The sequence below is a fragment of the Bombus terrestris genome, chromosome 2 (genome assembly GCF_910591885.1).
Source record: "Bombus terrestris chromosome 2, iyBomTerr1.2, whole genome shotgun sequence".
NCBI lineage: Eukaryota > Metazoa > Arthropoda > Insecta > Hymenoptera > Apidae > Bombus > Bombus terrestris.
This window is the reverse complement of record NC_063270.1, coordinates 7,348,236-7,375,643: the sequence shown is the minus strand read 5'-3', so window position 1 is coordinate 7,375,643 and position 27,408 is coordinate 7,348,236. Positions and strand designations below refer to the sequence as shown.

Here is a 27,408-nt window from a genome sequence, read left to right as displayed (position 1 = left end):
TGGCTTTTATATACGCAAAACTTTTTGTAGGACCGTAATGATAACGATTCTCTCTTTTTATGTTTTATTTTGTACGGTAACTCTTCACTTACGTTTATCAGATTAATTAACGTGTCTCTTAATTGCACGTACTATTTTCGCCGTAGCTATCGTGGCCTTTTGTATTCAGCTTGTACAGGCTACAAATTATATCTACCCTTGAATCTGGAGAAAACCGACCGCAGGATCATCAGGTGAAAACACACAGAGGCAGAAAGTTAAGGACTCGTAGTGTAGAGGGGGCGAACTCAGCGCGAATTATCTTGCTTTTGGTGCAAGTTCGCGAAAATACGAATCGCCAGTTCGATAACAAGCGAATGTTCGTACTGAATTCAGCTGTGTGGTACACGCGCATTATTTGTGTCACTATTATTAGAGCGGTATGTGGACATTGCACTTGGAGCGGCCGGAACGGCAGCAGCCACGTTGATTCGGCTTTGTTAACGACTAACGACTAAGGTCCGGCCCCCGCTTTATTCCGCCATATAAATTTTACGCCCGTGTATTAACTCGGGTTTGCCATAATAACGCGACAGAATGATTTACGCTGATAAACGCCGACTTCGTATCGTAGTTTCCCTAAACTGGACTAAGTAGAACGTCGACTAAATTGAATCACGCGTTGAAATCGTGTTCCAAGCTTCCCGTTCCTACATCAACTTCCCTCGTTCGCTTCCGAAATACTCTGATTAATCAAACCTCTTCGAACGGTTAAAAAATAAGTAACCTGACCATAAAGTTTAAGTCAAACGATCGTGGATCGTCTACGATCCAACGACATCCATCGATTAGTAAACGAAAGTCAGTCGCAGTTTATTAGCTCGACGCGTTGTATTAACAGACTATGAGACTGTCGTGTATCAAGAAGATCGATCCGTTGTTCGGTAGTATCGTGTCACTGTTTTTCACTTTTCTGTCCTTCCTCTTTGTTGCTCGGCAGAAGGGAGCAATAGAATGGCAAACAGAAGGGTTCAGATCGATGAGGATCAACGATAGCTCCTCCCTGGATCCATCAGACTTACCAGGCTAAACCTTAAATACACGTTGCACGCTTGGATTCGTAATACCTAAGACAAGGTTTCCTATCCATCCTAGCTGCTTCAGTCCTCATCTGACGCTGGTATTACGCATATTACACGTGTCTCGACTATTCACGAAGCTCGATGCCGCGACGGCGTCGTGGCTGGTTAGGGATGATAGTAATTATGTTTTCAACATCATGCGCATCCACGTAGGTATTTTCTCCTTCAACATAATTATACGACATACCATGGAAAACTTTTAATTGCTGTAACGAATAGCGAAAGAGCCTGTTAAGTAGGCGTAATTATTACTTTGTTTCGGACAATGACGTAAGAATTGTCTTTCAATTTATCAATTTTGACGTAGTCTGTATAAATAGTAACAACTTTATCGGTAATTCTGGATCCGTAATTTTGCCAATAATTTACGCGATTGTTTCGGTTTGTATCATCGCGTAGCTAATTGAGAACAAGCCGTTGTTGCTTTGATCGTTGCAAATTATTATTAATCGTAGACGCGTATCATATTTTACTACCATTGATCCGTTCACTGCGGCATTTTATCTCAGTTGCCAGAACGTTAATTACATATATCGACATGCTACGAAAAATAGAAAAGAAAGATAGTTTATAATTTTGTAAGTATTTTCCGCTGTTTCACGTTTGACGAGACACTCTGCTCGAATGCGGAACGACGCTGAGGAAATTTCGAAATATTTTCAAAGGATCAAAGCAGTTCGAGAATCGAAATAACAAGTTACAGAATTGGAAATTTCGCATTAATTAAATCTAACTGAATAGAAATTTTAGACAAAAAATATCTAGCATAAGGTACGATCTATTGCGCGTTCAGAAAATACAAAAAAGAAAAAAAGAAAAAAAATGGAAAAAATACAGACGAAAGAAAAAAGAAATAAAAACTCGGGGGAAAACGGTGAAAAAAGCTTTCTGAATTCCTTTTTAGAGTTTTAAACTCTCGGCTATCGTAGGAAATAATAAATTTAAATGAATCGATTCGCGTATTAGAAGGTATAAATTAGAAATACGATAACACGACGAACATCTCGCGTCTGTTACTCGCGATAATCATTGTGTAAGTACTTTGTCCGCAGTATATACGCTGCTTATGGCATTATCGTTCGTACATATATGCCGTACAGACGTCATAAATAGTCATTATTCAAGTTACGTATTTATACGTCGAGCTCATTGCTCGTTCTAATAAACGAGAGAGGCAACAGGCGCGTCGCGAGATTTCGAGGATTTGCAGAAATCGTATTACAACTTCTAAATCTTTGCTCTGCTCTGATAAAATGTCTAATAACGATTAAATAAGTCTTAACGACGTACATATCTCGATACGAAGGCAGCCGAGTTTTCTAATTAAACATAATTACTGTATTTACTAACGAGCGGAAACGCACAAGTTACTCTTCTTGAAATTATATATTTCTCAATTAGTTCACATTTTGAAATCCTCGCGACGGAAATCTTTCCTTAAATAGATTTTAATATACTATGTTGAAATACTTTAAGCGTTACGACGTTATTCTGCAATTCGACCGAATGAAACTCGCATTCTGACTTCATCACCCATTCACCAACTTCCTTCAACTTCATTCAACGAAACAACCTACCTCGTTCCATTCCTTAACTTCTTTCCTAGCCTCCGAAGAAATTTATTAATCTAGCAGGCATATCTCGCATTATCCGCAATACGAAAATCCAAGGAACGTTACGTTCAATGAATTTTCCGTGTGCAACGAGTGCGAACGATTTAGCACGCTCGTAACCGGCTTCGTTATAAAATTAGCCATTTTTGGGTACACGCGGCCACGTAGTAAAAAGCAAACTGCTGGCCGCAACCTGCGCGATAAATCTACACGTCCATGAAATATGGATAACCAATCTCGCGCGCGACGAAAGGCGCGGGCTTGTTAGATTTTATACTTTGCTGTCACTGGTTACGGCACACACAGGACATACTACATACACGTGTACACAAGCTGTGTTACACACTGATCGCATTGACCGTGACAAACACGTTGCTAGTTCGCGTGGAATTTCTTCTTTCGACACGGGATGAAACGTGATTTCCAAGGATAACGTTGTCGCGGTCGAAGGTTAATTAAACTTCCTGAATACGGAGCTCGTCATCGAAGCGCACGGGAATCAGGCCAAACCCGACAGGCGAAAGTTCTTCCGTCGAGACAACGAAAATCGTAAGTAGCTCGCTTCTATTCGATTCCTTGATCGATTTCCAATCGTCGATCGTTGGATTTTCATATTCCAGTGATATACGTTGTTTCGGTATCGACCAATTAATGATAATAACGAAACAAATAATGAAATAGGAGAAATAAGTTTCTACGAAATACGAACACATCGTGTAAAATGAATAAAAACGTTCCACATCCGTGCAGAACGTACGCTTGTTACAAGACTTTCTCACAACTTTTTAGCCATAAAACTTACGTACTTTTCTCTCCAGTCTTTCTCAACATCGATATAAACATCGAACGTAATACCGAACGATTAATTACGAGTTTCTTGGCCATAAAATCATAACACAGACTTCCTCGATTTTCCGTATCGTGAACGGATGTCGCACGGTAGCTGTCATCGGATAACGAATTATGAATGAATGATTTGTTACATAAATTCATTGCGAATGGTCTTCGTTAACCGAACACGCCCATGTTCATGAACTATAGGCTTTTGCAGAAAAGGAACGTTTGATAGAGATATTTACGACCATAGTTTATTTACTCATACATTTATATACTCGTATATTTTGTCTTGCTTCCAGATACTACGTTACGACTGAAATATACACATACATCTTCCATTTCTCTCTCTCTCTCTCTCTCTCCTTCACACTCTTTCTATTTTACGTATTTTTTTGCACATAGAAAATATCGAAGTACGATAATGATAAATTGGCCGGACTAACACGTTGCAACGAGACGTTTCGAGATTTTTAGCAGAGCAAAACGATTTTGAGTTCTAAGTACACAATACAAAGTAGAGAAAAATGACACCACTGACAGTTTAGAGAAGTATAACGCATTGGACGACTGGGGCTAGGAAAAAGTTTGATTCGTCGTGGATTAGTTGATTAAAAACTAGCCGGCGATGTTTCGATTAATACTTGAGCGTGTATATCGCAATTATGATCAAGGAAGAAGCTCGAAAGAAACGGAAACGGAATTCCCTCGTTTATTTAGAACACGTCAGACGGTCGGTTCACCGAGTATCATTTATTTCCAACTCCATAAAACTTTCTCGACGGGGAAAATTCAATCGATTTGGAGCAGCAACTCGGTTCGAGAGCTCTTTCGAGTCACGCTTTTTGTTTAAAAATCGCTGGAACTTCGACCCGGCGATGATGCTACTCCGAGCTCTCAGTCAGAATGCACAAGGGCGTATATTTTACTTCGTTTTAAACAAACGGAATTCGTTTGAAAAATTCTCGACGTTCCAAGGGGAATCATATTTTCAAACTTGCTCTCTCGAGTTTTCATACTTGATAGTAAAACGACGTACAAAGTGGAAAACGTTTATGTTACAGAATTAAAAGATACTTGTAAATCAAACGCTCGGACAATGCCTCGATCAGCGTATAACCAAGTATTGTTAGCGAGTTTCGTGGTTTAATAAACTTTAGTAGTACAAACTAAGTAAAACCTTTCTAATAAAATGCTAATAAACAGTATTTAAAGCACCTTCTTCTAATTCTCTACGTAACTTCTTTCCTAACATCAAACCTCTTGCAATCTCTCCAAATTAGCTCCAACTACTTCGTTCTACAAAAGAACAAGAAACTTTGCTCCTTTCGTTTTCTCTTTTCCTTGGTCATTGGCAAAAGACTCTCTTTAGAATCTGCAAACCATTCTTTTGATACTTGCGAAGAAAACATAAAAGTACCATCGAGTTGAACAAGGAAAGTTCACAAGACAGTGATACTACTCGAGCAATCATTCAAAATATCGCAGCGCTGGTTCTTTCCAACAAACGAAAATAACGATCACGAGAACCACCGGTTGTTTTCAGCGGATCGGAATGTTAGCGTTAATTCTCAAGGAAAAATTGAACCGCGGACTTGGCCACAGCCGCGATTAGATTCCAGATTCGAACGAACTGAACGGACGCGGCGCGTTGTCTTGCAGAGGCGGAAAGCGAGAGGGTGGAAAGCGAGCAATCGTTCCGGTAAATAAGCTTCTGCGGTTTGCTGGATTTCATGGTGGATTCGCGTCTACGAAATACAACCGTTCGTTCCGGCAGAATGCACGTTGCTATCCTACGATCGAACGGATCCCCGTAGAGTCTCTTAAATTTCTCCTAGAGTGGATGTTCGCGGCTCTGGCAGGAAAAATCATGCTCAACGGAGTTTGTAAAGCAAAGTTTAAAAAAATCTGATTACCGATTTTGGCATTAGGAGCGACAGGGGTGAGAGACAGAGATAATTATAGTCATCCGAGTGTGTGTCGTATATTATCGATTGATACCTGACATATTCGCTTTTCTACAGTACAGTTTATTGAGATATATATAATTTTGTGTACTAGACTAAATTGACCACGTAGTAGTGACACACGTATGTGAATATGAGTGTGTAACTGTTCCGTTGGCAGTGTGATATGGAAGATGGCGAGACAAAGAAAGTGCTGAGACAGTGCAAATGTATATCGACGAAGATCCTATAAATCGTTTATTAAATAAATCTAAAATTATTAATTTGAATTCTAAGTGTAACCTTAGTGTTCCTTTAGTTTTATTTCGGCAATTAAGATCCACAATTCTCAACACAGTTATTTTATTTAATCGCGTCGTTTTCTATTAAACTATTGCATTGTTTACTAACGGTTATGCGTCAAGGCTGGCAAACAGTCGGACTATAAATTTGCACGTTTGCTCGTTGGGTATATGATATGCGTAATCTAATAGTTATCGAATGATCGGTTATTGGTTACGACGGCAGAACGTTGCTACAACGTTGCTATAATGTTGCTTCGGGCATCGTAAAATCCCTTTGTGTTTTATTCAACTCGCTACGCACGTGGAATGTGACTAGTCGTCATCTGGCAAATACCTATTCCGACCATTAGGTTTTATTCAGATCAGTTTACCGTTTGATCATCAAGGGTTTGCACAGCGGATGGATATTTATCCTGTTAATGGAACAGCCTTAAATTCAATTATCAATTTCGTACGCGTCTGTTTTCAATTAAAACCATCTTCCTCGATAGCAAGCTACGGTTATCCTTGAAATTTTTCAGAAACGTTTAATATAAAAGAGATGACGCTGTTTCAGCGAGTATGTAGCGGACAATGTTGTAGCAAACTCCGCATAGGAACGAATTTTGGCGGTACCTTGGACGAGATGCCACTACCTGTTCTTGTTCGTTACTCTGTGCCCTTTGTAAATTAACAAGGAAATAATATCCTTGATGCGTCAAGGGAGTCCGTGGAGCCGACAAAGCCAATGGGAGTTCCTTTGCCAAAACGTTGAGGACCAACTAGTTCGTTTAATATTTACGAAACAACATAAATATTTGCCACGGTCGTGTGGTAGTGAGATAAAAAATTTGCGTGGCGGTGAGATCAAAAATTTACGTGAATTCTGATCGACCCGGGACGGAAAAAGTCTGGTTCATGATTGAAAAGGAAGCTTTAACCGAGAGATCAAGCCGAGAGACTCTTTGCCTTTTAAATCGGATTCCAGCCAAGTCTCGAATGAACTTCCGCGTCAAGTTTGTCCAAGATTTCCAGGATTAACCACACCCCTATTAAACGATTCGACGACCGATACACCGTATCAGAAAGAGACTACAGCTGATTAAGGTTAAACAGAATCTGATAGAAGATTTACGAACAGACAAAAAGTTCTTGGCTCTAATCTAAACCATCGTTTAAACGAACCTCACTACGGTTTTTGGTTTAGATCGAATAATCTCGCGCAAACATTACCTTCCGCGTTTAACGGATATACTTTTGCCTACCTTTTACTTCGTAACTTTTACCTTCTTTATTTTATCACATTATACATTCATCCTATTCATATTGGAATTTTATAAGATATTTAATGATTCGCGTGGTTTAGCCAGCAAGCGATAATAATTTTGCCAGGGAAAGTATGTTTTTAACTATCGTCAAGTTAAATATTCTTTTGAAGACGAGCAGTTGAAATTTGACTTTAAAGTCGATGATATTTTATTCTCAACTGTCTCTGACATTCTCGATGATTTGTCATTTACTGTACGATACTTTTAATAACTGCGCGTGTAACATTTTATTATTCGATTAAATTCGAACACCTCGGCAGATGAATAATATTAAAACACGTCTAATGCATATTTCACGCTTTCGTTTTCAAAATTAAAAATCGAAAGAAAATCAAAACTAAATCATATTCCAATTCGCGTTTATCAACGTCCGATTTATAATTTGCTCCATACGCGAAACTCCATGTTATCGTCGACGATACAATCGAAATATCCGAAAATTCGAATCTAACTCAATCTGTACATCCTTCTTCTACGTATAATACAATTAATAATCGAATGTTACTATCTACCACGCTAAAATCCACTTCTAGCACGCACCTTCCGTTCTCTAATTAACGATCAATCAAAATGTTTCCCGAAATCCCAAACGGCAGAGAGAAGCTTGATTTATGACACAGGAAAACGGCTGACAAATATTTCCCCATGTATTACAATGTGGCCGAGACCACTTTATCGGACCATATACCAATTTCTATAGCACAGCGCTATTTATCCACAAGGTATATCGATCTTGCTTGCATTTCAAACCTTGTTTTGTCGCAAAACGATAATTCCATGGCCTATTCTTCGATATATCGCGTCATTGATGCAATTAATCCAAGGCAATAACTTTGATGCTGGGAATCGCAGTCTCTAAACCTTCTCCACCTCCTGCCATTATTTTTCTCTCGTTAATTAATGAAACTTGCCTATTCAACCTAAACGATAACACGTGTTTTCTTCGTACACCGTGATCGAGTTTTTGCAATTAGAAGATTGAAAACTTTTTCGCGATGAACTTCCCTTTAACAATGTTTTGTTACGACTCGTGGTTCAACTGTTTGAATTTCATTTCTTATGTTTTTCTTCTGCTCGTGAGAATTTTGATCAAACGTTCGTCAGGCAACGATACATTCAATCGTTTTATGATTCGAACAACGACACGAGAGAGCATAGATGTGGATCGGCAAAATTAATTCCCCTTTGTAATAATTTTGTAAATGGATTGGATCTTTTTTTGGCGCAAGTTTCATTTCTGTTCACGCTTAATATCGATCCCGATACGTAGATATCATTTGAATTCCTCTTTTCTGTCTGCTTGAACGAGAGGGGATTCAACGATGTTGCAGATTCTGAGAATGTGCAATAAGTAATTTATTTCTGTATTCGATATTTGACTGGTCTTTACTATGAAAAATGTTTCAATTATAACACGTAATAATATTTAATATTTCTTATCGTAATATGAAACTCGTATTATGTCACTAACTATTCTCCTTTTTATTTTATTTGAGTATCTATTGTCCTTCCTCGCTAAGTGGAAACTCCTACGTTTCCGGTTAATGTCGTGGCTTACCCGTGACCCACATAGCATGAAATGTGATAATTACTAACACGATGTCAGTTATATGAATTAATTGCGAGTTATGTGCATGTAATTGTCCAATTTGTCAAGGACGCGTACAACTCTGCGATGATATGTGTTTTCGAAAAGTTAGTATAACGTCTTTATCTTCTGCAAGTACGCCCAATTAATTAGCGAAACATTAATTTTCCTTTATTTAATAACTTGCAATAATTTATTCGAATTAAACTTCGTTTTAAATGATCGAAGAATTAAGTTTGTAAGCATCAAGGATCTCATCTAATTACTAATCTTATCCCATATAATTACAATCTTCACACTTGTTCTATATATCGTACAAACAAATATTAGATTCTTTCTAACAGGAAAAGTTTGCAATTTTTAATTGTTTCTAACTTTGCGTGCATTCTGTTACAGATTTTTCAATTACACCGTTGAAAATTAACACACAGAATCTCTTCTCTTCGATAAATAAAAACGTCCTTCTGCCAGTAAAAAAAAGAATTACGTGGATATCGATAATACGTTCATGACAAGTTCTTTACAACGAAATTATATTCGATATATATTTCGATACGCGGTTCGATTATTTTATATAACATAAGCATTCGTTAATAAGTTCGTAGAAAATATAATTTATATACGTATTTACGAATAACTAAAATTTCAGAAATAAATGTAAATGCCCTATTACGCATAGAACGTATTTCATAGGATTACCGAACAACCGCGTTCTAAACAATCTCTTAATTATTTGAAATTACACACATACTTTATGTGGCTGCGATAGATTATCCGAGGGAAATTTATTTCACCGAATGTATCCTGGCGTACCAACAACACGATTCAGCGATCGCTCATTGCTGTTTTTACATCAGCTGAGTAATCGTGTTGCGCATTCGAACGGCACGCATCACACGTAAGTTACTCGAGGTACAATCAATCGGATCATTGGTTTCAGAGGTCTCTTCTTTGTTCGAAGAGTCGGCCGCCGTTTCTCCTTGCGAACGTACCACTACCGAGGCGATTAAAACGTACCAGCAACACGAGAGCGTGCGTGGTGAATATTTATGATTCCGTTAACATGTTCGCGCGGAACTTGATTTATGAAGGCCCATTGCACGCGTCATTCATCAACGTGTTTGCGATAACGAGAGCCGGGGAACCCGCGAATCGTATCTTCCTGCTTACGCGCGTTTTTACATCGTTTGATGTTGATACCCGTACAACTTCATCGACGACCAACAGACGGCTTGGTCAGATATCGATGCACCGAAATCGATATTCGCTACGGACAAACGCGTCGTTCGTGTATAATAGCCGCGAGATTGATATGACACGAAGAGAAAAGAAAAAAAAAGAAAAGGGAGAGAGGGAGGGGTAAAGAGGGAGGAAGAGGAGAGAATATAACTTGCACGCCGTTATGACATCTGACGCAGTGAGACAGATATTCGGTGGAAAGGCTGACAGTCAAAAGTACAGATCTCTGCTCTAATAAATTTCTCGTTTTCGATTTCCGAAACGATTTCTTGCGCGTCGACCTTGTACGCCGGAAGTTTTCAGCCGCAACGAAAATCCAAGCATGTTTCACCGTATGAACGCAACGTGAAGAAGCAGAAGCTATCGCGTATGTGGTACGTGATCGAAGTGCGATCTAACGTTCCACTATATTTCCAACAGTTTCTGACGTATGGAGTAAAAAGATGAAAACGACAGGCAACAGACAGGAAAAGTATCGGTTACGACGTTATAAAACGTGCTTGGACCTTGTTCGTCTTCTATTCTCTTTTGTCACGAAGCCGAGATAGCGTTGGTCTTGGCATGCAAACTCTTTTCCTTCCTCATCTTCGTCTCTGACCGATCGCGTTCCATTCGTGCGATAATTTTGATTAATTTTCAACATGAAACTTCTTGTCAGTCGAGTTGATCAAACATTCGTAGAATAGACAGGGTTTTGCTGTCTATCAGGATTCGGGATATCGATGTATTGGGTTGGCAACTATGTGATTGCCGATTTTGCCATTAGGTGGAATCGACAAAATCCGCAATCACTTAGTTGCCAACCCAATACTTGCCCCAGCACGTGGAATAAAGGTAATATTTTGTTCGGAACAAAAAGCCTGATTACGAACAATGTTCGATGTTTCGCTATCGTAACTATCGATGTATAATACGTATTTATACGTAAATATTCCGTACAAATATCTTTTTTTATATCCTAAAATCTTTACAAATGGTTCAGACAAGAAATTTCATAAATTGGTATATATGAGGTCGTCCGAGAAGTTTCTTTCGTTTCATAAGGAAATAATGGATGCACATTTTCTGTTTTATATTATTTTATCAAATTACGCATCCATTTGGTTCTCTCAAAATAAAGATTACAACGTTCGACAGATTAAGTTCCATGTTTGTATAAAGATGAATCGTTGTAAAAAACGTGTCTGTAAAAGAAAGACACTTTTCGAACGATCTAATAATATGTATCTCGTATGTATCTCGAAGACGTCTATAACGAACGTAGATTTAATTTTCTAACGTTGTATTACAATTTAACATTTATACAATTCCAATTCAATTATAATTGGACAACGTTCAAAAAATCTGGCTATTCATTGATACTATTCGCCTATTGATGTAATGGACGTTTTTGATTCATCGAGTTCAGGTTTCGGGGAAACGAATGATTTCAAATTTAAATAGCGCGAAACACGGCACGAGCAGCGTCGTCCATTTCGCCATCCCCTTTTCTTTCTCTTCGTTTTAATATATATTAAAGGGATTATAACCGAGGGATTCTGCCGAACTTTTAACAACTATGGCCGCTACTGTTTGAGTTTTCGGCCTCCTACTTTCCACCCTTGACGCTCGAATAGCGAGGGTAATCGCGAATTTCTAATGAAACGTTGCTCGTCGAAATTGTACGCTTACGTCAAAACACGGTGCTGATTATTATTTACAAGATAAAGAGATATTACGCACCGATACAGGAATTATTACAAATATCGCGCATAAGTTGTCGATATATTTTCTTATTTCGCGAAATGGCATATTTCACCGTTTATTTCACACCTGTACACTTGTACCCTAATGTTTCAGAATGAGTTTTGTCGGAAGATAGAACGCGCTATCCAGTTAGTCGTTCCATGTTCATTTATAATTCGACGATTATGTCCTCTTCTTCTTCTTTTTTTTTTTTTTTTTTTTTTTGGCAATTTCGTAGCTTCGAACGACTATAGTTAGCAACGTGCATCGATTAAATCACCGATAACTGCAGTCTATTGTTTGCGTTCGTTTATTCCATTTATTAACAGGCGAAAAACCATCGCTGGACGCGTATGTCCTTTTGATCAAAATACCAGTTTGTTTATATCGCTTTAATCTAAATCACCTCTTTCATTTTGGGAAAATAAATCGAATAATGACAATTTACGCAGAAAATACGTACTCTGTGCCATTCTTGGCTCGTCATACGAAACTAAACCAGGAAATAGAGACGGCGCAAGCGAGTCCATTTCTCTTCTTTCATATAACACAATGAAATAAGAAAACCTGGTGACAGGCATATCGAAACGCTGACGGTGAACGTTCGTTTGGTTACGCGGTCAAACAGAGTTTTAGGACGCGTAGGATGACTTCTCTCGCGGTTTGTGCTGAAATTAGCGTCACTTTGTGGTCGCCGAGTTTTTCCGACTGTAATTTTCGAATTTATCTGCTATTTACCGTTTCTAGAACGTTTGAAATTTACGTCATATCAAGATTACGTTGAACGCGTCATGTTCGGACGGTCTCTCAACTCGCGTTCTAAATACCGTGTTCTTCATTGAAAATAATGTATAGTCTACTATGTTGGTGATTTTCATTCGAAAAACGGATTAAAAATACGTCGGTTAGATAAGAGTTGGAAAAAAGAAATCGCTCGATAGTCGAGTTAATCGAACGTCTATTTTCGGGATAAGCTTCGCGGAAGAAATTAGGATACGTTGGTAGAATCTTGGACGAAGTTTAATAAACGTCGTTATATCGTTGTTTTATGAAATGAACCGAAGCGATAGCTTACGATTAAAAATGATATCGCCGTGCTTGGTAGCAAGTTTAAAAAATGAAATATCTAAATTACGTTGACACGGATGGATAAATTATCTGACTCTGCATAATCCATAAGTTACACTCTCTGTACTCGAGTCTGGCGACTATTTCTAACGAAAGTTACATCTCACCTTGTAGAGAAAGTCTGCATTTACAATGTATACCTTGGAAATAGCTTCGGTTTATCATATTTTCCAACAATCCTATATAAAGAGCGATCCATCAAAATCAGGACATCTAATTATCTTCTTTGTTGCTAAAAATACAAGAAAACATTATAGGCGAAAGTTGGCAGTTCCGTACGGCGCCGAATGAGGTTTAGCGATAATCTTTTTTAAAAGTAATTTTTCTTTCAGCCAATCAGGATTACCTGTATCTCTCTAAGTGAAACCATACGTCTTTTCCTGTGTAATAGTACAGATTTTTTGAGAGCAAATCCATCATCGTACATCGTATATTCATAAATCAGTTCGCTCTATCACCGTATATGAAAATGTAGTAATAAATATACAGTATTCCTCTAAAAATATTATAATAAAATTCATGTTAACATGTTATTAACTGGAATATTCATCGCAGTGTAATTAACCAAAGTACATAAAAATAATGTAGGAGAACGACAACGTTAATTAATTAACATAATAAATCACAAATATGAAAAGTAGCTTCGTTCGATGCGATAGCTACTAGCTTTTACCACGAATCATCAGAAAAATCTTCAAAATTTATTAAATGTTAAATAATATTGTACAATAACGTTCGTTTCGCTAAACGTACACGTATCTCAAGATTTTTCTCCTATCGTCTAAATTCCACTACCATCTCGTATCTCGGACGAAACATTATTTTAAGATAGTTGAGGTTTCCTAGAAATATATGTGATTATGCGAGTTACCATATACATATTCAAATTGTTTAATAACGTGTTTGCACGTACACGTGTATGTAGGAAACCGTAAATGGAACATGAGGACAAAAATGAAGGTAATTCCACACAGTTTCGTAGAATTTGCATTTTCCTTCCTATCTTCGATTTTCTCATTGATATGAGAACGATGTTTAAAACGACCGTAGGAAAACAGAGCACAGGGCATTTAGCAGGGAAATTTTCGAAGGGTAATTTAATAATATCAGAAGACGTTGGCCTGTGAAGAGGACGGAAAAATTCGCGGCTATCCCGCGTGACGAACTACATATCGTGCGACGATGATACAACCGCGTCACGCTTCTGCATATTTCTTTGTCGTACATTGTGGCTGAATTACACTGGGCTCCGTATCTTTTCTTTTTCTGGAGTAGGTCGCCTAACATGCGATTCAGTCACGCAAGCTAGTTTTATGTGCACCAGCCTCCGCCTATCGCGTTGGTTAAATGCAAAAATTAAGATGTATTACTTGTAAACAAGATATACACGATACAGAACTATCGAAACGAAAACTAGCATTAGGCCATTATCCGCGTCCAGGGACCTTAGATATCTTTTCCTTCGTATTTGTAGTTACTGTGAAGTTGTATTTTACAGATTTGGTTATACGATGGCTCGTCGTTTACCTATCGCGTACGAACGAAAGAGCGCGCGGTTAAGAATACCTTAATCTTAAAATTAGATTGAAACAGGTAAAAAAAAGGCAGTGGAAAAACTTTTAGTCTAGTAGACTCGAGCGCTTTACAAAATATCATCGCGTCTCTCGGCGGAAGTTCGCGGTCCTCCGGTTTAAAGCGACGCTTTCTAGGCTTTTCGGAATTTTCCACGCGAAAACTCGTAATTGTTGGCCGTGAATAACTTCGTTACCGTGAAAACTTCACTTACATTTGGAATAATATTTAAATTTTCCGCTCGCGTTCGCCGTTTGTACGCGATTCGAATGAGCTGAAAAAATAGTCTAATTTTCATTAAACGTACCAGGTTCGCATCTACGAGAATCTTCGATTCCGCTTGTGAAATTTCATCTATGTATTTATGCTATAGGCAAACAGCCGAGATTCGAACAACGTATTTATCCCAAGAATCCGACGCAAGGTAGTACGAGAGTAATTTTTGTCTAAAATTCTCGTAGATCCAGGAAATTATATCTACGTGCCATCTGTATTAAAATAGAGGATTTCGTTATAAATTTTTGACCTTTACAAATATGTGCAGTATAATACATTGTAGATGTTAGATATATTTTTGTACCGGGTTTAATCTCATCCAAAAAATTTTCAAATTAAAGATTTTGTGACTTGGAAGACTTTTCCTTCAAACTCCTCCTCGTATATGGCGTGAAAATATTGAAATCGTGGGCAATTTTCTAGAAAACTAAAGGTCGTATCATATCATATAGATTTCGTTCGTTAAAAGTCTAATTCATTGAACGCGATATACATTCGACTACGCGATATCGATTGTTATATCGTTTGTATTGGGTTGGCAACTAAGTGATTGCGGATTTTGTTATTAGATGATAATGACAAATATTTTCGTTGTATTGGATACAAGATACATAATATTTCTGCATATTTTGCATTAACGATACTATCGAAAGTATGCATACTCTACACGTACGTATGTGGTACCTGGTTTATTTACCACAAACGTTCGTTTCTGGTTAATGCCTATCATACAAACTGCTTTTTCATTTCCTTTCTAATTTTCTTCTTCTTTTTCATATTGTTCGTAACTCACGACCACGTGTATTCTCGTAGCTCTTACCATAGTGTACAACATGACACGATCTTTTTGTCCACTGGAATATTCACAACATTTTTACAGACGCTAACAAATTGCAAGTATTTAGTGTACGCAAGTAACAAAATAATATTATCCATCAAATTATCGAAGTTGGCATAATTCTTATCATTTTCGTTTGGTGATACTAATAACGATACACGTTGCACCGATTCATATTTCCTTTCGTGTTCGATTCTTCCTGAGAGACAACATCCTTGTAAATAATCCTCAATCACTATGTTGCATGTACATGCTCGTTCAAACGTACTAAGACTGCTGCTGGCTTCGTACAAAACGTGATAATTGACCCAGATGATCAAGGAAACGATTAATTGATCGGCATTTTGTATTCCTGTGAGGTAAGAACACTAAATACATGGCAAGAACATTGCTTTAATATTTTAGATTTAGCTGACGTAGATTCCTGGATTTTATATAAGGAAACTACAGGTAAGCAGATATCCAGAAAAGATTTTATGTTTCAATTAGCAGATGAACTTGCCGCTGACAATGAAAAATCACGGATAGAACAAAGAGCATCTGAGATCCGAAGTACGTCAAAGAACTCACCTTATTCACGCAAATGGTATCAAATAGGGTACTGTAATAATAATAAGACCACCATCATTTGCAATGTTTGTAAAAAATATGTATGCGGAAAATGCACGCAGAAGAACATTCACGTTTATAAGAAATATGACAAATAATAACTTTTGCACCTAATAATTCAAGTTATATTTGTATTTCATTTATTCCATTACGCTTATTATTATATTATACTTCTTATATTTACCAATGGAAATTCATTTTAATACTCTTGTTATCAAAGATTTTGCTACTAAATATTCTCCATTATTGTACTTACTGTTATTATTATAGTTGTTATTATATAGTTTTTATGATTTCACAATATGGAGCTCCTTTTGTAAGATAATAATAAATCAGTAAATATAAAAATATTCTACTATTACGTATTTTTGAAAATCATTTTGAATGGTTTTATTAGAGATAGCTATGTCTCAAATGTCGGTAATTCTAGTGTTAAAAAATCGAGGCTCTCTCCTTGTGGTTGAAATAATGGCGGGTGGTGGAATCAAGGTAATCGCGTAGGTTAATTTTACAGGCATAAAGTAAGATATATTTCAGGAAAGAAAATGGAAACTCTGAAGCTGCGTTCGTGACTGTCTTCGTATGTCTACAAGCAGGACTTACCGCGTACGAACTACAAAGCATAGTAGAGCATAAGACAGCAAAGATAAAGTAGATTTTGCAGCCGCGTTTTAAAGAAACGTTGTTACGGTTAAAAAGAAACTTACGTCCAGCGAACGTAACTTGATAAATCTAATGAATTCGGCTCATCTTTTTCACCATTTTCCTATGTTTCTTTATAAAAGCCTCACAGTCAGCGATTTCTTCATACGTGTTCGTTCGTGACATGACTTTCACGCAAGATATCGATATGCCACGAACGATGTAACCACACTGTACTTCCGCATATTTCTCCTTTGTTGAAGCTCATTGACGCCACATGTTCGATATGGCCGACACATTCGCATACACGTTTGCCTTATTAACGATAGGAAAGACTGCACGCGTAAATAACGCAATCGCTTCTACCGTAGTATCTTCTATTATAATATCTACTATAATAACTTCCAAGCAAGACTACGTGGTTTTTAAACCGAATTTGTTCGATTATTACTAATATTTGTTATTACTTATAGATATATTTATATATATGATTATTTATTAATTATAATTATTACTATCAATTTCGTATTTTTTATATAACTTTCTATTCACAAGATCCGGGGAAGATATTATTAGGTTGTCCGAAAAGTTTCTTTTATTTTATAAAGAAATAATAGACGCACAATGTTTTTTGTTTTATATTAATTTATTGAATTATGCACGAACGTAATAATAGAAATAGAACGAACTGGATTACACCTAATTCAATGAAATAATATAAAACAGAAATTGTTGCTTATGTATTATCACCTTATTAAACGAAAGAAACTTTTCGGACAACCTAACATAATTTTATAAGCGAATTACGCACAGCCTGTGCCATGAAATATCGTTTGATAACGAAACCGAAGAATCAGGCTGTTAAGATTTGTAGCGGCACGCGAGCTAGAGGACAATTCAAATCATCTCAGCAAATATTGTCTGTATACTAATTTATTTAACTGTTTTAAATATATTTGACGGTTTCAACGACGAGCAATCTCGTCTAATAAATCTCACGATCAAACATCCTCTACACAAGTCCTCTACAGATTTATCTTCGTTTAAAGGAGAGATATCTTCGGCTGTGAATAAAATTACGAAAATAACGCGCTGTATTTTTATGCGATATATTCTCTATTTAAAAATTTCTCTTTTTCCTGTGTGTATGATATATCAAATAGAAAAAGTAACTACGGGATTTAGAGAAATATCGGGAATAATAAGCGAACAGCAAGAAAAAAGGGATAATCGCGGTATTTGTTACGCTCTGAAAACTCAGTTACAGTCGCGATCGCGCTCCGACCAGAACGAATCGTTGTAGATTCGCAAAATGTAGGCAGCGTCGAGACGCGTTATTTATTCACTGCGATAAGAACAGTTCGTTTAGCATAAATTAGCCGAACGTGGGCTACGCAACTTGTTAAACAAAACGGTGGTAGCGCGTGATGGACGGCTGTCGATTACGTCCAAGCGTCACATACGCGTATTATGCATTTCTGTGTTGTTCGAATAACTTTGTCAAAAATTCCGCGTCTTTTTATTTCTCTTAACTTAATTGTCACTCAAAATGCCAATCGCTATATGCGAGTTTTTTTTATTAAAATTATTTGTTAAAATTGATTAAAATCATTATCAGATTAATTCAATCGATTACGTAACGTTGAAGATTCGCCGGAGAACAAGAATTCTTGGCGTTTAGATATTAACGAACAATTTTTTTATGCCAACTTCGCTACAGAGAATATCCAGCTTAAACGAAAGATAAGAATCGTATTAATATTAACTACTTCCACCGTATTGGGAAAACTATCGAGCTGTTGAGAAGCTCATGACGAGATTTAAGCAGAAGTTAAAGTACATTTCTGTAGAATTACTACTTTATCAAGTAATATATATTTTGTTCAAACACCCACTGTTTCTGCTTCTCGAAAAAGATATCGGCAAAATTTGCACGTCAACAAAAAATCAATTCCCTGAATTTCGAAATAAACGATAGGACTTCCTTGTAACAAGGTTAATAAAATAATCACTGTTAGAAAAATATTCCAATCGACGCAGAAGAATTCTTTCTAAACGATTTAATAATAAATTACATTTAATTTCAGTTCGTTTTACACGCGTTATACCACCTACGTCATGGCATGAACACATTCTCGAATCAGATGCATCGTTTCTGCGGTAATGAAGCAATGAGCAATCCTCTTTTCCAATAAAACACTGCTTACGTAAAATCACCGATTATTTCTATCGCATACCTACTCGTTTAACGTAATTTTTATTTCCGTCCTTTGGTGCGTTATAAGCAAAATACATTTCTCTTTCACCAACTTCAAGATCATTAAAGCTAATAAGAGTTATTAAACATTTCTTTTTTATACTCGATATGTCTGTGCTCCAGTGAAACTCGTTTTTAGCCATGATCTCCATACCATACTTTAACCATGACGCTATATCTGCCGATAAGACCCGACGTTCATAATCACGCGAAAAATCCGTATAGCAGAGCGTTGTAGACCATTTCGTAAACGATCGTACGCTGTTTCAGGGAAATTCGGGGTGACGGCAGAGATGACGAGTCCAGCGTGTTTATCAAACTCGCGAAGAGGCAGCGTGTTGTTGCATATACCGCGTGGCAACAGCGGGTTGCACGCGTACACGTGTCAAAAGCCAGAAGTGATTCGTGACTCGGTCACTGTGCTCCATCCGCGTATTTATACGTATGTATGCACATGTAGAGCGATCGGGTCATTCGAAAGAGAAAGAGAGAGAGAGAGAGAGAGAGAGAGCAACCGTTGCTCTTTGCTTCTGTCGTCAAAGCCATGCGACCGTCCGCTTCTCAAATCTGCGACTACGTGTTTCGTTAAATATGCAATTGGTAATCAGAAAGTTTTGTAGCAACTTTTGCCTATGCACTACGAGGCAAAAACGTTTTGTTGGTTTCGTAACGCGTCACGTCGAATGATTTTTCTAAAAGCAAACGATTTTTCTGAAACGTTTTCGAGAACAAAATTACTTTGTACGTCACCGTGTACAGTTTCCCATAGTTTCTCTTGTTCGCAGTAAAATAATTGCAATAAAAACCGTAATAACCATGGAATTTCGAAATGTCGTAGACGCTCGATCGTCTCTCAGGTCATAGAGTAAGTATCGCGAGAAAGATACTTATTTATACAGCGAGCGAACTGCAGCTAACACAATTCAACAGAATATAGTTATTCGATGGTAGAATCGAATTTTCTTTAAACGAGATCCTTAGGGTTCTTGTAGTTAAAACTGTTAGAGGTTTACGGGTGTAAACCCTATACCCTTTTGGAACACTGTTTCCAAGTTTCGCCAGTATCGTAGCTAACTTCGTTAGGGATCCAAGAGATCTTATACATTATACAGTATCGGCGAATTCTCAGAGTCCTGATGAAACTAACAATAAGTACGATGCTGGCGAAACATCGAAACATTCTTCTCAAAGAACACGCTTCAGGCTCGAAGGACTCTGTCGCCATCTGAAATCCTTGGCTAAAGAACCGTCGATTTCTTTAACCGTTTGCGAAACAGACAGTTCGAAGGGAAGCTAAGCGTTTGACGAACATTTATCCACACCGATAAAATTAAAAGTTTGTTACTTTTTATCTCTCGTTAACTCTAATCTTTGTTACGATACTAGGCATTTGGTTTTGGTTTGGTTTGGTTTGGAGCAAACGATGGGATCAACGTACAGGTATAGAGAGATTTTTCATTGAAATTTTCATAGAGTGGGCGACATACTAAACTGAGCCTAGAAAAGCATAGTTCTAATATCGGCGATACGATAATCTTTTTAATTCGCTAGACGTTTAGAAAAGGGATGTATGCCTTCTCGTACGAAACGCGATTCAACGGAAAGAAAGTTACCTACTTTGCCGTAAGCTCCTGAAATTCCCAGAAGAACAAACTCCTTTAAAACGTGCCCCCCTTTTATGCATAAAAAGGTATTTTCTTATCGTTCTCCGTGATCGCGAAACCCAGCGAAATTGTTACGCAAAACGATCGTATCGTCGCACGGCAACCCTAAAATAGTTCAACCGTTCCCTTCTCGGACAACTGCTGATTTCCATATTCATTTTCGATGCTAACCTTCGTTTCTCGTCGTTCGCTTGCCTCTACCACAATTTTCCATGAATCGTTCCCGGTAAACTTATAGACGTTTTGTCAAAATTCTTCTTACGCTTTGCAAAACCCTTGAAATTCTCGAATAAGCTCGAAAGAACATACATACGTAGAAGGCACATTACGTAGGCAGATCCGTAAAATAAATTCCATTGCTAGATAACAATACGACAAGGATTTTCCGCAACCATTTATCGCATTTCATTCGAGCAGACATTTTTACGCGATATTTCGCTGCAAATAAATAAGAAGATATATTTGATTCTAACTCACCGACGAACACCGCAGTGCTGTTGTGCCGTGGATCGTAAGGGCACAGTCCCAGTCCATCCATATCGCTTTCCTGCGCGTACGCTCCATCCTGAAACACGAATCGCAAATATCAACGTTAGAAATCGCGTGAGAAACTCGCACCTTTTCGTTCGGTGGTCAACAATCGTATTTCGCGGTAGTTAACAGCGTTGCATGTGCGCCAACTTCTACGACGACTTAACGTCTTGATCGCTTCATTAACTTCCACTAGCCGCTCCAAACACCTTTTTTCCTTGTAATTACAGAAACGTTCGCGATGAACGTTACGGATCAGCGTTCTTATTACATTTTACAGATTTTCATAGTCGTTCCATGCTTACGCCACGATCGGAAGTAAACCGCCAGGAATAGAAAAATGAAGATAGAGGGTGAGTCACGCAATTCCAAGGAATCGTATTTCCTGTTTAGAAAACGACCTTATTTTTCGGCGAGGTGCAGAAACGCTCGTACAATGTTTAGCCGCGGTTCCTGTCCTCCTTCCCTTTCATTTCTTTTTTTTCCCCCGTTTTCTTTTAACGAAGTCCCTCTGTTTTGCATATCAAGAAATTAGGATGCTGGCCCGGAGAAATGAATATTTCATGCAGCATTTCCAACTTCCTAATGAAGCGTAAAGAGCTTGTTTCGTACAGTTTTATTGTTTGTTCGTTAGTTCGTTGGTATGGAATATACAAAAAACAGTGACTTGTTTTCAAGCTTTTGCAAGCTTTCAAAAATACGACTATGTGTTCGACTTTGAACATTTCTTAATTACCCTCGGTTCTTTCGTACACGTTGTTTATTATATTATCAAGGAAAGTTTAATCTATTAACATCGATCTAGTTTTTAGGGAACGCGGAAAGAATCGAAAGGCAATGCACTTTTGTAGAATTGTTCGCAACGTATACCGCGTAACAACGTTTTAAGAAGGGAATTCGATTAAGTTGGAGAAACCAACTTACCAGCTACCTCGAATTCTATACTATGAGCACAATCGTATTAGTTAACGCCAATTCGATCAATTCGATTCAATGTACCACCTAACTATTAATCGAAGTCGAGCGCACAGTATATGAAGTGTTTCATGTAGTTAACTCTGGTCCAAGTTACATACCTTGGTTAGTACCCCAGGGAAATTTCTTTGACAGAAATTTTCTCCAGTAAAGTGGCCTTTTTCAATCTGATTTCTAATAAAAAAAAATCAACCAATAAAGAACGACGATGTTCATGTGAAACTCGGCTCGACTACCGTCCTACTTCGTTTTAACGCATAACTCTGTTATTATTAGTACAGTAGAAATATTAATAAAACTTTGCAGCAAGATATCCATCGAGAGAAACGAATCTACAGAGAACACCGCAAAAGGGGGAAAGGGAGAAGACAGCGCAAAGATTAAATTTGTTTACCTTTCGCATCCGAATCTTTTTAATTTGAAGGAACAATATCGCGCAATTACAACTTCACGACGCGAATTCCCCCACTGGCTTCAAATTTCACCTTGCAATTTACTCTGTAACTACGTTTCTTTCACCATCACGCTGCCTCGCAAAAGGATTATCTCGTTATGCGCGTTTCTTCTGTAGCGCTAGACCGTTCGTAAACTTTTTGCCATTATAAGATCGCTTCTTCTTCTCGCGAACGTCGGCGAAAGAGAGAATCTTACACTTTTCAAAATTTTCTTTAGATATTTGTCTTTTAACGTTCGTGCACATTTTGTTATAACGAAACGAAGGTAATTTTCCATAGCTCTTCTCCCATTGAATTGTTGGTTGCCACGAGGCAACGTGACACAACGTGACGCAACGCGACGCGATGCGACGATGCGTTATTAAACGTCAGAAGTTACAATACAATACGGCTGCGATTAGAACGAGCAAATAAACGCGAAATATCGCAATGAACATTGGATATTATACGTACGAATGATATTAGCATCATTTCGACGATAATACACGGAATTATTGTTTGGAATAATTTGCATCTTATTATCCTTGCGAAAGCAACGCACAGTTAACACGCGATGACAGTACACATTCGAAGAATTCAAACGTTTCCACGTGCCATTTTGGCCGTTGATAGATTTCTAATTTACCTCGGACGCGAATGTTATTGCGTTTGTTTCTGTGAATGCAGAGTGCTGAAAAATCCGCGCGAAGTATTAACTTATCTTCGCGGTGATTCGTGAAAAAACAAATTTTTTTTACACCGTATCGATAACTCTTTGTTCGTGTCCGAGTATCGTAAAAACGTTTAATATTGATAGGAATGATTTCATTTCGTACAAATATACGATTCGTACCGACGTTTCGCAGATTGCTCTTGTTGAAAATGTTCAAAAATTCTATTCCGAAACATGTAACACTCGATAATTTGATTATGTGAAAATATATTTCAACCCGTGACAGCCAATAGAATTTCAACGCGAATAAGAGGCGTTTATATCATTTAAAGAAGTTATGTTCGTACGAGTAGCCACAGTAGCCCGAAATTGTTAAAAACTTGATAATTAATACTCTGTTAGAATTAGAAACGGTACAGTTTCAGGAGTTTCTGGAGTCATAGAATCTAATTCATTATAATATAAATATAATAAGATTTATGCGTATCATAAGTTAGTCTATACATTGAAGAATCTATGACCGGAATTTCATAGGTTTTCAATGAAGTGAAAAACAAGAATTTAATGCAGATTTATACGGTTTCGAGTTAGTGTGCGACGTTCCCTTGTCCTCAACACTTTCACTGTCACGTTGGTCATTGATGACTGGGGCGCTTGAACTTCTTACAATTGTAAAAATTGAATGGAAATTGACAGTTAGGGTATTTTGAATATAAGCGATAAATAGAAGATACTTTGAAACAAAAAGTGCATCATTGAACAATTAAACATTTTTACTAGAACATCAATAAAAAAAAAATGAGAACAAATCTTGCATCTAAAGGTGCACTGTGTTGAAACACTTTAAACATAAATGTGGCTCATCAATACAATCTGGACAATAGCTGGTCACCTTTTGGTCCGATTCTTAGCAATTTTTGATCCCAACTGTTTAATATTTTTTTTTATAACACTCTCTGCAAAATTTTCCTGCCAGGTACGCTTGCCCTTCTTTCTTCCGCATTTGTGTCGCAATCTTTGTCGAATAAGTATATTTGACGACTCTGGTGAATGGCATTGTGTAAGATGCATTGCGAGTGCCATTCTAAAATCTGATGCCTTGATTTTTGTTTTTATTGCTTGTTTATAGAGTTTCATCGCGTTTGAAATTGATGTATTTAACAATAACTCTAAAGCTAATTTTATATATCACTTGAGGGTTCTTCTATGTGGTGTAGAATATGTTATCATTTGATCTGATAAATCTACAGCATATTTTCCTTTGTTGTAATCTACCACTACCACTGGTTTATCACAAACATAATTTTCTTTGAGGGCCTCTACCATTTCAGCCTAATATCTCTACACGTTTCAACAATATATTCTGCATGTTTTGCTTACGACGAATGGTTTGTTGAAATAAACGAAGTCCTGCTATAATATGTTGCCAAGCCGACGCGATGGTCACCGGTGACCACCAATAAGATAAACGGTCCATTGGGAAGAATGTTGTCCTACATCATCAATTTATTATTATTTTCCCATTATATGCTTTGAATAATAAAAATACTCCCGTGGCGTCCTGAGGGAAACATGTGATTTCGACGTAACAGTCAAAGTGTTAAAACGAATAAAGTACAGTGGCGAATCTTCATCGTCAATTTTAGTTATATCCTGTATAGATATTATTGTAGAGGAGAATGTAATTTCAACATAATTTACAGTGTAGAGTAAGAAGAGCGTTTATGATTGCTCTACAATGCGTTATATTTTTATAGGACTTGAAGGCTCAGGAAAATACAGCACTTGAGAGTACTAGAACAATAGTATCTTGAACATCTATGCTTTAATAGGTATAACCAAAGGTGTACGTCAAAATATGAAAATATCGCGTGTCGTCACTAAATTTGACAAAGCACTGTCTGATAAAACCGCTAAATGATAATAAAATCTCGAAATTATTTTGTTAACTTATGCACCATAGCGAAAGTTGAAAAATTGCTGGAGCGTTTAATCAAGTGTAATGCATTTACTTTGACACGAATGATAGCATGTGGAAGTAACTGTTTTCTTATTCGAGTATCGGTTCGTGTTCGTAAATAATTGCTTTAATGGAATGCAAGAATAGCAATTGAGAATAGGTAAATGAATATGTAGGAGCTTGTCGAATTCAAAAGTGCTATTATCAAAATCATACATTCTCAGCATAGAAAACAGGATTATTCTATTATTCATTGCCCGTCTTTCTCTCGGGGAATCATTTTCTCACCGACTTATTTTGCTACCTGACAAGAAGGAATATTTTTCGCTTTAAATATTGAATCGCGCAGCAAATATTTATTCCTCCGAACGATAATCATAAATATTAAATGTTTATTTTCAATTTTTACACGATATATATGTATTGGGTTGGCAACTAAGAGATTGTAACTAAGAGATTGCGGATTTTGTTATTAGGTGGTATCGACAAAATCCGCAATCACTTAGTTTCCATCCCAATATATTCCATTTAATTGATCTATAGATATTAGGTCATCCGAAAAGTTTCTTCCATTTTATAAGGAAATAATGGATGCACAACATTTTCCGTTTCATGTTATTTTATCGAATTACGTATGATCCATTTTCTTTTATCAAAATAAAGATCACAACGTTCGACAGATTAGGTTTCATGTTTGTATAATGATGCATCGTTGTAAAAGACGGGTCCTTACTTGATCCATTATTTAACTTGCCTATTTGTTATAACGTGGTTTAATATGAATTATCGTTGTATCTATTTTACTATTTATTATTTATATCGAGAGCTAAGAACGAATCGCGCTATTTCGTCGATATCATCGAATGATGGGAAACGAATTGTAAAAATCTCATAGAAAACGATTGTAAAGAGATCGAGTCAAATTGTGTACACGAAACAGCTCCAGACCACTCTCATCGCCCCGTTTCCCAATTCTCCACTTGTACCAGTAAGATACATGCGGTCACGTATACGTACACGTAGCCAGCAACTACTACTAATACATGGTCAGAAAAACAAAAAGAAAAAAAAAAGGGAGAAGAGGGAGAAAATGGGAAAAATCGCCGACATCCAGTGGCACTGCTTAGCTGCGCACAATCGATACATTGTGTGCACGTGAAGAAGCGTTGTCGAGATTGGCCCGTTTCGCCAAGCGCTTTATTCCCATCTCGCTTCGACCTTTTTCGTATTTGTATTTCCGGTGACGTATACCGAGCACCGGTGAACCGGCGAGTTGAGAGAAAATCCGCACGCTCGGCCAATAATTCGTCCCTTTTGTTGGAAAGGTTGGGATAATTTTGGCGAAAGTCGAACGCTATCGAACTGCTTCGATTGTTTCTTTTACAGTCACGAATCATTCGCGTTAAACATACACGAGCCACGAGTAAGCGCATATTTTAGCGAGTATTAGGGTTAGTGAGGAAATTTTGCGAGCATTGCTTTAAAATCTAAGAAAGTTAACGATTTAACGAATTTCTAATTGATTTTCTATTTGCTCAGAGTTTAATATTTAATTCAGAGTTTAACAGAATATTTACACGAACAGACGAAAAGATACATGCGAATTTGTAATTACAAGAAAACGTCCAATGGACATTTGTTTTCTTGCTCTGGGCAAAAACGTTCATTCATCTCGCACACGATAATATACCGATTAATAACATTTATTTGTTGATTGTAGATTGTACGTTACTGTGCTACAAACACCTAGTTGTCTCGTAATTTGTAAAATTTACTTATTGAACTTCACTTTGTTCGTTATCAAACTTGTTAGCCTTACAGCGAAGAATTTATCGATACTAATACTTTGCAAGTTGTAAAATTTTACTAATAACACCTGATCAATTATTCTTATGCTTGAAAGAACCTTTACAAAGGCCGAGTCCGCTAGATTAACGAGAGGAAAAGAAAGTTAATAAGTAGATAATGAGTTATTCAGGAGAACAAACGAGGGAACAAAAGCGATTCACTTTACATATAACGTATAATGAAAATTGCATACAAGTATCGATATCGGTAATTAAAGAGTGTAACACCATATCACAATTAAACGGTGTAATGGATGGCGAATAAAAGTAAATAGAACGAAATCAACACGCGTTACTTTCACTAGAAGCACAACCTGGCGTACG

General features: G+C 37.3%; 1 protein-coding gene across 2 annotated transcripts in view; it reads right to left on the bottom strand.

Moving 5' to 3' along the window:
* The window catches only part of LOC100647567 (semaphorin-1A), a 374,093-nt gene that overhangs the window by 44,911 nt on the left and 301,774 nt on the right, over window positions 1–27,408 (bottom strand). For both annotated transcript variants that reach the window (XM_012316166.3, XM_012316186.3), the window contains exon 6: window positions 21,142–21,229. In XM_012316166.3, coding sequence (XP_012171556.1) covers window positions 21,142–21,229 — 88 coding nt within the window. The remainder of the gene's footprint in view (window positions 1–21,141; window positions 21,230–27,408) is intronic.